Source organism: Callithrix jacchus, chromosome X (genome assembly GCF_049354715.1).
Source record: "Callithrix jacchus isolate 240 chromosome X, calJac240_pri, whole genome shotgun sequence".
Classification (NCBI taxonomy): domain Eukaryota; kingdom Metazoa; phylum Chordata; class Mammalia; order Primates; family Cebidae; genus Callithrix; species Callithrix jacchus.
The window spans coordinates 14,759,426-14,774,501 of NC_133524.1; the positions used below are offsets into that span (position 1 = coordinate 14,759,426).

General features: G+C 35.4%; 1 protein-coding gene across 4 annotated transcripts in view; it reads left to right on the forward strand.

Moving 5' to 3' along the window:
- Positions 1-10,905: 10,905 nt before the first annotated feature.
- Positions 10,906-15,076, forward strand: part of GLRA2 (glycine receptor alpha 2) — a 217,773-nt gene continuing 213,602 nt past the window's right edge. For 2 of the 4 annotated variants that reach the window (XM_078363906.1, XM_002762633.5), the window contains exons 1-2: positions 11,086-11,732; positions 13,828-13,961. In XM_078363906.1, coding sequence (XP_078220032.1) covers positions 11,665-11,732; positions 13,828-13,961 — 202 coding nt within the window. In that variant the 5' untranslated portion in view covers positions 11,086-11,664. Of the gene's footprint in view, positions 11,733-12,629; positions 12,804-13,827; positions 13,962-15,076 lie in introns of those variants that run through there. The other 2 variants (XM_002762634.7, XM_035288432.3) reach the window with 2 other exon arrangements.

Consider the following 15,076-nt stretch of genomic DNA (forward strand, 5'->3'; position numbering starts at 1 on the left):
AGAGATATAAAGTTATATCTTTTTTTACATTAGTTATAACTTTTATACATTATGGGAAGAGCATAAATTTTATATCACTTTAGAAAACAGCTTGGCATCCTCTAATAAAATGGAAGCTGAGTATACATTAGGACCCAATAGTTCTTCCTCTAAATATGCATGCCAGAGAAACTTTGCACATATACGACAGAAGAAATATACAAGAATACTGTGCAGCATTATTTATTATAGCAAAATCACACAAACAAAACTAGAAATGACTCAAAGCCCATCAGCAGTGAAACAGATAAAGAAATCATGGAATGTTCAAAGGTTGGAGAAATACAGCATGAAAATTAATGAATTCTTGATATGTACAATTAGATAATATTGACCAAACAAAGTCGCACAATGCAAACATTCTCATTCAATTTATGTACTCTTTAAAACATGAGAAACTAAACAATGGGTGTGTGTGTAGTAAAACAAAGAAAGAAAATGCTAAGAAAAATTTTCAGTATGAAAGTTCACATAAGAGATATGCTAATAAATTACCATTCAGTAGGATTCAAAGGTGTTGGTGATTTTTTGTGTCTTATGTTATCTGTGGCTACAAGGCAGTTTATTTTATTTTATGCAATTTATGTGTATTATGCACATTTGTAAAAGTGTGTAGTATTTCATTATATCCCAGTTTCAAAATGCAATGAATATTTCATTTAGCAGTGAAGTTAATCAAAAATGAAGTTTAAAAAAGAAGTTTGAGAGATAAATCAAATCCTAATCCAAGAAACGAGTAATGGAAGCAGATGTAAATATTCAGTTTCTCAAATGAGTATTTAAAAGTTAGAGTTGATACCCTCAGTCTATATAGGCTTCACTCAGCTTTTTCACATTTCAACTATAGTCATATCCCATTATTCTGATGTCATGTGTATCACAAAACCTTGCAAGGCAGCATGTACCCAGGAAGCTTACACATTGCCCAGGCCTACATGGGTTACTTGGCAGCCCAGTAGCTATATTTTCATTCTGGTTTGTATGTCAGGTTATTAGGTGTTATAGAGGTAGCATGTGACATTCGTGGCTAATAACATATTTGAGGCTTTAACAAGATTAATTTTGTAAACCTGCAAAGCTAAGAACCAGAATTTAGACTGTGAAGAACACACGGATGAATGCCACATTTTGAAATGTCTTGGGTATCAGTAAGCTGATCTCCCTAGGTACTGTATATAACCTACAGCCCCACTTTCATAATATTTATTTTCTTTATCTTCACATATAGATAGGTTATAAGTCCCTATAAAGCAGAAAGAATGTTTCATATTACTTTGCCTTATCTTCGAAGAAATAACAGTATTTTGCATCTAGTAAATGCCTGATTCATATTAATTGACTAGTTGATTGGTATGGGACTGTTGGGTACACATGCACTAATGAGTTGGCATCTATATTATACTTCAAAATAATAAAAAAGTCATTATCTATGATGTAATGCCATGTCAGCTACAAAATGCTAGCTTACTTGCAAATGTAAAACTATTGCTGTTGTTCAAGTTCAAGTAATCCACTCTTTACAAATTCAGCTCCTTTTCAGCATTCTCTGAATCCAAGGCAATCCAGAAGAGGCAATTTATGGGATCAGGGGTAGACACTAATGAAGTCAGTAACAAACATTTAAATCGTGAGAACTCCCCAAAATACATTTTCAGCAAGGGTATCATAATAACGAAGGTGATTTCAAGGCATTTTTTACGTCAGTGGCAGAACCAAACCTAGAAGATTCTAAGACAAGTGCTACTGCAACAATCAATCTCATTATTATTCATTATTATCATCTTTAGAATTGTAGCAAAGAAGAAATATTTCTAATACATCCAAGTGGAATTATATTTTATTTATCCTCCAAATTATTGTTTGTCCTGTTAATGTTTATGAAAAGAAATGTTGCATTTCCCAAATGTGGGTGAAGGGGAGGAAGGCAGCAAAACACACTGCCATGTGTGTACCTATGCAATTATCTTGCATGTTCTGTACATGTACCCCAAAACCTAAACTGCAATAAAAAAAAAAAGAAATGCTACATTTCTCACATTAGCCAACTGGGAAGCAATCACTTGCCATGAATAATCACTGGAAATATAAATTGTTTCAAGCAATTGACATATTTGTGGCCTGTGAACATTGAACACTAATAAGCAGAGCTCCAGTCCTAAAATAATTTCTCTGACTTCCAAACAATTTAACCCAGAAATATTCTGGACAGACATCCAATTGCCTGCATGAAGCCTGGAAGAGCAGTGATTTCCCATTTAGGTTTCATGTCCTTGAAGCTTGCTTCTCTTCTTGGTAGGCATCTTTGTGCCTTCTGCAAAATAAAAAGGAGAGAAGCAAGCTGGATTTTTGAAAATGTGAGAGAGTAAATGCAGAGTGACATCAGCTTTAAGCTTTCTTGCTCTATGGACAATGCTGGCCATTGAAAACAGATTTAAATTCATCAGTACCAATGCTTGTAGCAGCCTGCACAAATCAACATACAGAACCTATGCTTCGTTTTTCACCATCCTTTTTTCATTCCTATTCTTCTATCAACTTATCTAATCCAACAGAGTGGGCTCTATAATATGCCTTTCATTTCCAATATAACCATTGCAAGGAAATAAAGGACATATGGGCCAATCAGTGGCCATGAAAGTCAAGAGCCATTGTGGACTCTGCAGTGGTAGCTCAGAGGTCTCAATTTGAGCGAAACACTCTCTACCCGATCCCTGAGATATTTGTGATGTTTAATTTTCGGTGTCAACTTGACTGGATTAAGAAATACCTAGAGAATTGGTAAAGCATTATTTCTGGGTGTGTCTGTGAAGGAGGGTGTTTCCAGAGGAGACTGGCATGTAAGTCAGTGGAGTGAGTGGGAAAAATCCATCCTCAATGTGGGTGGGCACCATTTCATAGGCTTGGTTCCTCGATAGGACAAAAAGGCAGAGGAGGGGCACATTCATTTCTCTCCTCTCCTGAAGATAGGACACAATTCTCCTATCTTCATTGAACATCAGTACCCCAGACTCTCTATCCTTTGGACTCCAGGACTTGCATCACTGCCCTCTTCCAGATGTTCTCAGGGCTTTAATTTCAGGTTGAGAGTTACACCATCTTCTTCCTTGGTTCTGAAGTTTTTGGAAATAAACTGAGCCTCCATCAGCATCAGGGTGTCCAGCTTGCAGATGGCCTGTCATAGGACTTCTTAGCCTCCATAAGTGCATAAGCCAACACCGCAATAAATCTCTGTCATATCTACACAGGCATACCTCAGAGTATTGTGGATTTGGTTCCAGACCATTGCAATAAAGTGAATGTCATAATAAAGTGAGTCATGCAAATTTTTTGGTTTCCCAGTGCATATAAAAGTTATGTTTACTATAGTGTATTAAAGTGTACAATAATATTATGTCTAAAAATAATGTACATATATTAATTTAAAAATACATTATTGTTAAAAATGCTATCATCTGAGCCTTCAGTGAGTTGTAATCTTTTTGCTGGTAAAGAGTCTTGCCTCTATGTTGATGGCTGCTGAGTAATCAGGGTGGTAGTTGTTGAAGGTTGGGTTGGCTGTGACAGATTTCTTAAAATGAGACTACATTGAAGTTTGCAGCATAGATTGGCTCCTCTTTTCATGAAATATTTCTCTATAGGGTACAATGATGTTTGATAACATTTTACCCCCAGTAGAACTTCTTCCAAAATTGGAGTCAATCCTCTCAAACCCTGCAGCTTTTTCAACTAAGTTTATGGAATAGTGTAAAAATCCTTTGTTGTCATTTCAACAATGTTCACAGCATGTTCATTAGGAGTTGATTCTAACTCAAGAAACCACTTGCTTTGTTTATCCAGAAGTAACAATTCCTCACATGTTTAAGTTTTATCATGGATTTGCAGCGATTCAGTGATATCTTCAGGATCCACTTCTAATTCTAGTTCTCTTGCTATTTTTACCACATCTGCAGTTACTTCCTCCACTGAAGTCTTGAAACCCTCTCAAAGTCATCCATGATGGCTGGCATCAACTTCCTTCAAACTCCTGTTGATATTCTGATATCCACTCATGAATCACAAATGTTCTTAATGGTATCTAGAATGATGAATCCTTTTTAGAAGGTTTTCAATTTACTTTGCCCAGCTCCATTAGAGTAATCACTGTCTATAGCAGCTATAGATTTACAAAATGTATTTCTTAAATAATAAGACTTGAAAGTAAAAATTATTTCTTGATCTGTGGACTGCAGAATGGATGTTGTGTTAGCAGGCATGAGAAAAACATTAATCTCCTGTACATGTCTATCGAGCTCTTGGGTTACCAGAACCCTTGGGTGGATTGTCAATGAGCAGTAATATTTTGAAAGGAATATTTTTTTCAGAGAAGTAGGTCTTAGAAGTGGACCTAAATGTTCAGATTAGCTGTCATCCAGGCTTTGTTGTTTCACTTATAAAGCAGATGCGGAGTAGAGTTTGCATACTTTTTAAGGACCCTAGGACTTTAAGAATGGTCAATGGGCATTGTCTTCAACTGAAAGTCACCAGCTGCATTATCTCCTAATAAAAGAGTCAACCCTGTCCTTCGAAGATTTGAAGCCAGGCATTGACTTCTATCTAGGTATGAAAGTCCTAAATGGCATCTACTTCCAAGAGAATGCTATTTCATCGACATTGAAAATCTGTTGTTTACTGTAACCCTCTTCATCAATAATCTTAGCCAGATCTTTTAGATAACTTGCTGTAGCTTCTACATCAGGACTTACTCTAACATGTTGGATTTTTATGGTATGTAGGTGGCTTCTTTACTGAAAACTTATAATCCAACTTCTGTTGGCTTCAAACTTTTCTTCTGCAGCTTTCTCACCTCTTTCAGCCTTCATGGAATTGAAAAGAGTTGTTGGGGCCTTGCTCTGGATTGGACTTTGGCCTAAAGGAATGTTGTGACTGCTTTGATCTCCAGTCCAGTCCACTTGAGCTTTCTCCATATCAGCAATAAGGCAGTTTCATTTTCTTATCATTTATGCATTCCCTGGAGTAGCATTTTTAAGTTTCTTCATTAACTTTTCCTTTGCCTTCATGACTTGGCTGTCTGTACCAGAGACCTTACTTTTGACCTATCTCAGCTTTCCATAAGCTTTCCTCATTATGCTTAATCATTTCTAGCTTTTGCTTTCAACTGAGAGACATATGACTCTTCCATTCACTTGAATACTTAAAGGCCATTGTAGGGTTGTTAATTGGCGTAGTTTCAATATTGTGTCTCAGGGAATAGGGAGAACCAAAAAGATGGAGAGAAATGAGAATGGCCAGTCGGTAGAGCAGTCAGAACACACATAACATTGATCGATTAAGTTTGCCATCCTATATGGGTGTGGTTCGTGGTGCCCCAAAACAATTACAGTAGTAACATCAAGGATCACCAGTCATAGGTCACCATAACAAATATAATAGTGAAAAAAATTGAAAGATTGTGAGAATATTGTCATTTCAACAATGTTCATAACATCCTTAGCAGGTGTAGATTCCATATCAAGAAACCACTTTCTTTGCTTGTCCATAAGAAGCAGCTCCTCATCCATTCAAGTTTTGTCATGAAATTGCAGCAATCCAGTGACATAATGTGACATGAAAACACAAAGTGAGCACATGCTGTTGGAAAAATGATGCCAATAGACTTGCTCAATACAGGATTGCCATAAATCTTCAGTTTGTAAAAAATGCAGTATCTGCGAAGCACAATAAAGCAAAGTGCAATAAAACAAGATATGCCTATATATACATATCTTATTGGTCTCTCTGGAGAACTCTAATACAGTATTATGGGTAGTTAAGAAATGGCAGTCACCAATATTGATATCACAAACCATATGGCTTAGTAAATATCATAATGGCCATGCATCCTCATGCCAGAGGGTCTTCTCACCTAGAAATCTATTGTAATCTATGGCCCTATAATGAGAAGAGAGTCTGCTTGAGACGGGTGAATCTCTCCTAAAATTCAGGAGGTGCATTTTATCAAGGTGAAATTGTCTTTATTGTTCTCTGTGAAGAAGCATCTCTAACAACAAAAGATTTGGTAAAACAGCTTCTTGTCTTCTCTAATTTGCCTCAAACCTCTACTTGGTGGGTGTCTATTGTAAATTAATAGATCTTTTCTTAACTTCTACTTCATATATTTAAGTAGAGGAAAGAATGTCTGTACTTGAGAAGGACATTTTTTTCTGTATGAAGACCTGTTCTATAAAAGTCCTGACACAGGGTATTGGTATATTAGAAATCTTTTGACTCTTTCTTTGAGGAAATTGACTCTGAGACCCTTAATATGGGTATACCATTCAACACATTTGTGTGTGCATGTATGTTAATATAATGGTAACCAAAATTTAATGGAGTATAACCACAAAAACATAATTATTAAAAGTAGTTGTAGGCATACAGTAGGCTTTCAGACACTTAAAAAATAACAGCAATCACACATAATGAGAAATAATGTTGTTCATGGGTAGTAAATATAAAAAGCATGCTGTCACATATAGATGAGGAAATTGATCAACTTACACAAACTATAAATTCCTCATTAAAATATACTGATATCAATTATTTTTCTGCCACACAGTATAGGTATTTTAAAAACTACAAAGCATTATGTATATGTTAGAGGTTCTTAAGATTTATCAATATCAGTAAATGATATTGATGTTAAGAAAGGTGTTTTTATTTGTTTATATCTATTTTTTAAAGTTTAATATGTAGCATCATATAGACCAAATATTGTATGTTGGTCCTTATGACATTATAGGATGGGTCACAATCTTTTCATTTCTCTTGTAAAAAGAGTACAAAATAAGATCGCCATATATCTCAACCAGTTATAATTTGGATAAGATAGAGGCATAGGAGAATCAGTCTTCAGTTTCCACTGCATTGCAAATAAAACCTTTTCAAAATTAAATCTTGCTATCCTTGAAAGTGGAGTTGTCGGCCGGGTGCGGTGGCTCACACCTGTAATCCCAGCACTTTGGGAGACTGAGGCTGGCAGATTATGAGGTCAAGAGAGCAAGACCATCCTGGCCAACACAGTGAAACCCTGTCTCTACTACAAATACAAAAATTAGCTGAGCATGGTGTCATGTGCCTGTAGTCTCAGCTACTTGGAAGGCTGAGGCAGGAGAATCGCTTGAACCCAGGAGGCGGAGGTTGCAGTGAGCCAAGATCACACGACTGCACTCCAGCATGGGCAACACACTGAGACTCTGTCTCAAGAAAAAAAATAAAAAAGAAAGAGGAATTGTCCAATGAACAAAGATAAAACATGAATTTTAACAGTGAGTAGATGAGATTGAGTAAATGAGATTAAAACTCTAAAAACACATCCTCAGCTCTGATTTAATGTGATTTTCAAGAGTACTCTACATGGAAATATTTTATGTAACATGTGTATTTATGTAATTATATAATACTTTGTGTTATATATGTTTTACATATTATGAGAACGAGACTGAGAGGGATTAAATGGCTTGTCCAAAGTCACATAACAAATGAGTATTAAAGGTAGAACTCGAATCAAGGATATTGAATTCATAATCTCTTACTTTGATTTTAATTTTATGCTTTAGACTGCTGAGCCACTGAACTTGGTTTCCTTTCAAATAATCATAGATCTTAACTTGTTAATTCCCTAACAAGTAGTTTTTTGAAAGAACCATTTGTGAACTATACATATGTACTTCTGTTATTTTGTTTAAGCCACAAATTTCTGGTACATATTTAAAATCGTATCCTAGTTATCAATACCATTATGATGATGATCGTTATCATTGCATGTATGGAGATACAATGGTGGACCAAAACATGTACTGTCTCTGTCCATTGCAAAGCTTGCTATCTAAGCAAACAGTCTTACACATGTATACATGCAATGATGATGAGCTCCTTGAGTCAGAGTTAGAGAGCACTATGAAGGCCTGTAATACAGTTGATAGAGTAATGCAGGTCAGGAAAGGCCTTCCAGAGATGTGAAAAATAGGCTGGTGTTAACCAAACAAAGATGGGGGCATGAGTACTTCATGGGATTAAGCAATACAGAAAGCATTAGGGACTCAGAAAAATACAAATATGGCCAGAGGGGAAGAAATGAGATGATTAGTGGTTGAGATGAAGAACAATGTAGGTATGGGCCAGACCATGTGGAACTTTTAGGTCATTAAGTAGTTTCCTTGTTCTACACAAATATCAATGAAAAGCCATAGTATTAACCAGGAGCTGTGACATAATCAGATTCTGATTTTGAACAAATCACTCTGGTTTCAGCGTACAGGATGAGGTGGAAGAAGACCAGCTGTTGGTTCAGGTAGACTAGTAAGAGGATGATTACAGAAGTCCAGGAAAGAAATGAAGATAACTCAACTGGGGTCATGGAAGTTGAGATGGAGGGAAGTGGAAAGATTTGGGAGAAAAAAATAAATAGGACTTGGTGAAGAACTAGATATGGTGGATGATGGAGAGGGAGTCCTAAAGATGGTGCCTTGGCCTTTGATTGATAACAATGAAACAGACATAGTAGAATAGGAGTAGGAGCTCGAGGAATATCTGAAGTTTGGTTTTGACACGAGGAGTTTGAGGAGGTTTTGAGAAACCCATTAGGAATTATTTAGAAAGCAGCTGGATGTATAGGTCTGGGTAGAAATATACCTTTCTGTGTCATGTGTATAAAATATAATGGAAGTTAAATTACCATAATTTTGTCTAAGCGAGTGTAGTGTGAGAAGAAGAGACAGCCTAGAATATAGCCTTTAGGAAATCCAACTTTTATAGACCAGGTAGAGGAGGACATGCCTGCCAAGAAGACAGAGGCAATTCAGGAGTACACTATGTCATAGGGTCAATAGAGGGAAGTGTTTCAAGAAGGAAGAAAAGGCCAATGACATTAGGTACCATGGAAATGTCAAGTAAGATGAGAACAGAAAAATGTCTTTTGGACTTAGTTACAAGAAATTCACTGGCAAACTTCGAGCTGTTTCTGTGGATTGATAGGGCTGGAATCCAAATTCAGGAGAGCTGAGAAGTAAAATGAGGAGGCTAAACTAAATCCTCTCTAATGTCCCTTACAACTCTACAATAATATAATGTTGTGATTTCATGCTGCCAGCCAGTCTCCTTTTGTCACAGATTTCCTTACTTATCCTACTCCTGGTTAATAATACAACTCTTGTTAAAAGAAATGATTTACAAAGACTATATTACTTTAGGCATCATTACAACCTTAAACAAATTTGAGACAAATCATTTTCTTCTATCTTTATACCTATATTTTCTTTTGGAAAGAATCTTGAACACAAAAAAACTTGTACTGTTTTTCCATGTCAAACCAATTGGAGAAATGTTTCCAGGAATTGATTTTATTTTTTTGGGTCAGCACTGCAGGGATAAAATCAGCTCTAGAGTTTCCATGTGGATGAATTTGGAAGCGAACAAATTTGAAGCTGCAGTCCAGGGATGTCTCACACTACATCATACTGTTTTTCTTTTAAACGGAATCATTTTTTCTAGGCTTTGAAAGTTAAGAAAACACATTCGAAGAATTGATTCTGTATGTAAGTAGAATGCTTGGGCACTACTGCATTTCATCTAAAAAGAAATTCCTATATGTTCACTGTCTTAGTGGGATAGAAATCTTATGAAAAGGCGTACAGACTCTTGTTACTCAAAGTGTGATCTGGGACAAGCAGCATCAACTTCAGCTAGGAACTTGTTAGAAATGCAGAATCTGAGGCCCCACCCCAGACCTTCTGGATCATAATCTGCATTTCAGTAAGATCCTCTGGTGATTTATATTAACATTAAAAGGTAAAAAGAACTTGCCATTTTTTTTCTCAGAATCTACTTCTTAAAAACATAGAATTCACTGTTACTCTACTATAATATTTAAACTAATCCAAAGTTAGTCATTTATGGAATAAAAATTAATCATTTTTTAAAAATTAAGACCTACAGTAAAGTGCATAGGTGACTAACAAGGAATATTGAACAAACAAAAAGTAGATTACTCTCCTAGCTTATGGTAGGACATGTATTTTTCACTCCCCCTTCTCAGGAGCTGCTAATTATCTGCATTGTACTATTTACCCTTCCTCTTTTATATTAATAATAGTATTTGTAATTTTAATTTAAAATAGCAGGGTTATCTGCCATAGTTTCTTATGGACTTATGAACTTCCACTATTTTCAGTCCCTTTAGCTAATTTAGGAGAATAGCATATGCACTTTGTTACATGACTGTTCCTAGTGATTAACATCTGGAATGGGCGGATGAACTGAACTCCCAGTCTCACTTTTCTTTGCTTTATTTCTAACATGGAGCCCGGCTGTAACCTTTAACCAGGGTAAAAAAAGATTGCTACTGCCCCCTGCCGGCCCATTGTCTCTTCCTTTTCTACAAATCTGTGACTTGATGCCCAAGGATTTTGAGCCACTAAAGAAAGCCCAGTTGGAAGGGGCTTTCCCTAGTAGAGAGGTAGAGAGATCCTTTGGTAATAGGCGGCTAAAATCAAATGAAAACATTAAAAAGGCGAGGAAAGCAAAAAGGACTTCTAAATTAAATTATCGATCTTCATGAACCTTATTCTGCACACGGGCTTCTCTATGCCAAAGAAATGTCCCCTTCTCTTCAGCACAGGACTCCACTTTTTGCGTCCGGCTTCCACTGACAAAGAGTGACCCGTCCACACCCTTATTATAATTTCAGTACTCTGAATCCTGTTCTCTGTTTCCCTCAATTTTGTTTTACCACGATTAAACCTTATTCCCTTCTCTTTGCTGCTTCAAGCTCCCGTCCCGCCCACCCACGGACAGGCTAGCATTTCTAGGAGCTCAGACCCCACCTCCCTTACTCTCTCCGTCTCCTAACCTCTGTTCTCTTCTTGCCGTCATCGCACCCCCTTCAGTACCCTCTCACTGAATGGCCAGTCACTCTTTGCCTTTGAACAGCAGGCATGTCCCCTCTTGAATGCTTCTCCCCGACCCCCGCCCCAAGCGACTGAAAAAGGAAACATGCGCACTTCAGAGCTTGGAGCTGTCCGAGTGCTGAAATTTATAGGCTGGGTAAGATCACGTCTCCGTCTCTTTCTATAGCCCTCATTCCAGCACAGGATCTCAGCAATTTTCCCCTCTTCTCTCCACCCACTCCAGCGCACAAAGTCCTTTCTTCTCCCTCATTTACAACTTCTTTTTACAAGGGAACATTTTCTAGAAAAAGGGCTTTGCTAAACAGAAAAGATATAAAACAAAAGCCACAGCTACCCGACTTCCAGCATGGCATTGTCACCAGCCCCCTTTGCATGGTGATGCGATTAAGGTAGCAGCATTTTTATTACTCAGGAAAAGCAGCTGGGGGATTCATCAGTTCTGAGGCTTTGTCTTTCCTGGGTTAACTGATGGTCCCAAGCCTCAGTTTGACCTGACCATGATGCCCAAGATTGGCACTTTTTCTTTTTTCTCAGCAAACTGTACAAAACCAAATCTCTCTTTGATTTTAAAGGAAACTAGATTCCTGCCAGATTTTGAATCTGGACAATAAATAGATACTTTGTCCTAACATCTTTCTGGAATCATTTCGGGATATTTTCCACAAGCAACACAGAAACAGGAATGAACCGGCAGCTAGTGAACATTTTGACAGCCTTGTTTGCATTTTTCTTAGCGACAAACCACTTCAGGTAGGTGAAACGACTTTGCATGTTGATATTTAAACTGTTTAAAAGAGAATGTGTCATACAATTGTTATCTATTTCTCTATGCCCTAGACCATATTATGTTGATCTTATAGAGGAAAGTTAGATATCTTTTGTTCATTTAAAAAGCCTAATAATAGTGGGAGGGTGGTAAATTTTCGCAAAAGCAAGTTTTATAAAGCATAGCCGCACTCTATGCAATTCAACACAAATTTTCACAGCCAATGTGATATTAAGGTAGTCGGATAAGTTGCATGCTCTTTACAATTCTATATAAGGGTGATATTTTTGCTTTCAGATTTTTCTGAAAGTGATTTAAAGGGATTATTTGGTATAGTGTTTTTCATATGATAAAATAATTGTATTAATTTGGCAGAAGCATGCTCATTTTAGATAAAATATAAAAGGTCCCTAATTCTCAGTCAACTTGGGACTTTGATTATATTTCAGAAACTAGAAACTTACTATGAGAACTACAATTCAGGAATTTTCTTGAAATATCAAAAATCTCTTTTTGCTTCTATATTCTATTCAATCTGTTTGGAAATTGATTGCCTACCAAAATTTAATTAATATGACATATTTGTATTTATGTACATATAAGAAATTGAGCATGCACAATTAAAACAAGTGAGAAATTACTATTTTCATGTTTGCATTTTCTACATAGTTTACTAGTTATCGAATCAGTTGATACCTCAAAATATCAAATCATTACCAGTAAGTTAAATAGTCATTCAATAACAGGGGGTCTAAGACTCCATAGAGATAGGAGATGCTCTTAACAACACAGTATAGGACTCTAAATTTAATTTTCACTAAATATTATGGCATTTTTTCACAGAACCAAGATAAATGGAACACATAGTAATAATGCTATGAATACTGGGAAAACCCACTATGTTCCTTTCAGGTTTACACCTCCTACTATGATTAAGAAAAAATATAGGCTGGTTTTTATTAGAATCATCATCATCATCATCATCACCACCACCACCACCACCACATGATAATCAAATAATATTTGATTAATCAGATGAATCTGCATATGAGAAAGTGAGTATTTATGTATGATTATATCAATTTTTAACTCCTACAAAATTTATATCATCTTTGCACTTACTTTGAATACCCCTTTGAAAAACTGGCAAGAATGTGTTATTTTCTTAGTGATAGAATAAGACTATTTGTTAAACTATTGAAAGCACAGCTTGTAAAATATACACTTTAGGGAAGAAATTTCAGTTAACCACTATGTATTGTGGAAGAATTTTGCTACAAACCAAATATGCCCTTTTTAATAAGCTCTTTATTACTTTTAACAGGAAAATGAAAATCTGAGAAATTTTTCACTGAATTTTAGTGTTTTGATAAAAAAGCCAAAATGATTTAGAAGTGTGTTTTTATTAATATTTTTAAGTCAACAATTTAAATGCTTGTATATAAATAACTGATAAAAGAAGTCACAGACATGCTCATTGTTGACCTATTTTAAAATGAAATTAAATGTTCAAATGAAGGTTCTCTTTTAGATATCACATTGAAAAATAGTAATAGTTGATAGCTGGATTAGAACTAGCAGGTGGTAAAATAAGCAATGAAATAATAAGTTTGTTCTGCCCATATTATTATATATTTCTTATAAAAGGCAGAAGACTTATATTTAGGGCTGAAATGCTGAAACAATTTTTTGAGGCATAGAGAAGTGATTTTAAGACAGTCACTTGAATTTTTAAAATTATCTCATTTCTCTGACAACTCTAGATAGAAATAATTTTAACTATATCTACATAAAATCTACAATCTAAAACTAAATACTTTGTCTTTTCTCAAGCATCTTATGGTTAAAGTTTGGAGATGTAGGAGATGTGATTCAGGATTTATAGTTCTCATCATTAAAAGTTAACTTTAGAACCATGTACAAGTTCAGAAGTTGGCCGAAAAGTTTGGATTTTTCTAGTTTTCTTCAGACTAACATGTCAAATATCTTTACCAAAATGTAATGTTAAAAATGCAGTGAGCATTTGTGCTCAAGGGATGAAAATGAAACCGTTGCTAACAGAGTTAATGATGTGTTTAGGGCGGCTTTCTGCAAAGACCATGACTCCAGATCTGGAAAACAACCTTCACAGACCCTATCTCCTTCCGATTTCTTGGACAAGTTAATGGGAAGGACATCAGGATATGATGCAAGAATCAGGCCAAACTTTAAAGGTATGTTCCATTTTAACTTACGTTAAGCCTTTAAGAAATCTTCTAGATGTTTGAATAGTTAACTCCGAAAAACATTTTCAGGGCTTTTAATTATAAAATGAAAATGACAATTACAGTGTTCATTTTATTTAGATATTCTTTTGCATTAGTTACTGACATTTACATTTTGCTCGTCGCTTGCCACATTTGAAAACTTTCCTTGTTTGTGTTCTATTTCATGAATAAAACTACTGTCATAGTCCCTGCTTTTTCTTAAGTGGAAGTGTGGCTGAAAGTGAATACAGAGCAAGTGATAGACTTGACATCCCTGAATATCTACCAGGACGCATGCAAGATTCAGTGGTTACACCAAAATATTTGGTTTTGATTATAAATAACTACATCAGAGTGGAGTTTGAATCTCTATAAAATATGCCACTTTACATACTTCCAGGCCTCTTTAATTTTTAGACTTTGTAAGAAGAGGTTCTAATTTTTCATTCCCTTTTGTTTAAGCATTCTCATTGTTTATTTGAAATTGTTTGTTTGAAATCAACAAAGAAGATCACATAATTGTAAAGTGCACATGTCAAAGGTGGTGGATACTTTCTTTGTTCAATTAGAAGCAAACCAATGTTTTTTTTTTTTTTGTTGAACATTACAAAAATATAGTTAATAGTCTCTAGAAATGTTTTTTAAATATATTTAGTTTAATTTTATTCTGAATCAGGAAAAAACTAATAAGAACCAATGATTAATAATTGAATCATGTTGAGGTTTTAATTTTTAAATACATAGTTTAAGTGACATTGTCTTTTATCTTGTAATGAAATTTAACATAAGGCATTGTGAGGTGTTTATAACATTTTGTAAAAGGAGAAACTTTTAATGTTCTTGATATTATGTAGCAATCATGCACTGTGTTAATTTTGTTTCTTAGCCATTTAATCACACACTTTTCTTCAGTGTGGATTAATTTTTATTATTGAAAAATATAAGCATAAAACTGAATTCTAAATTCATTTCTTCTTTAAATGTTACACCTCTGAATATACCCAGCTATGGGCACATTTTATAAGGAAATATGTCAGAATTTTGGTGAAACAGTATTTTTTAAGTATCCCCAAGAGAGACAA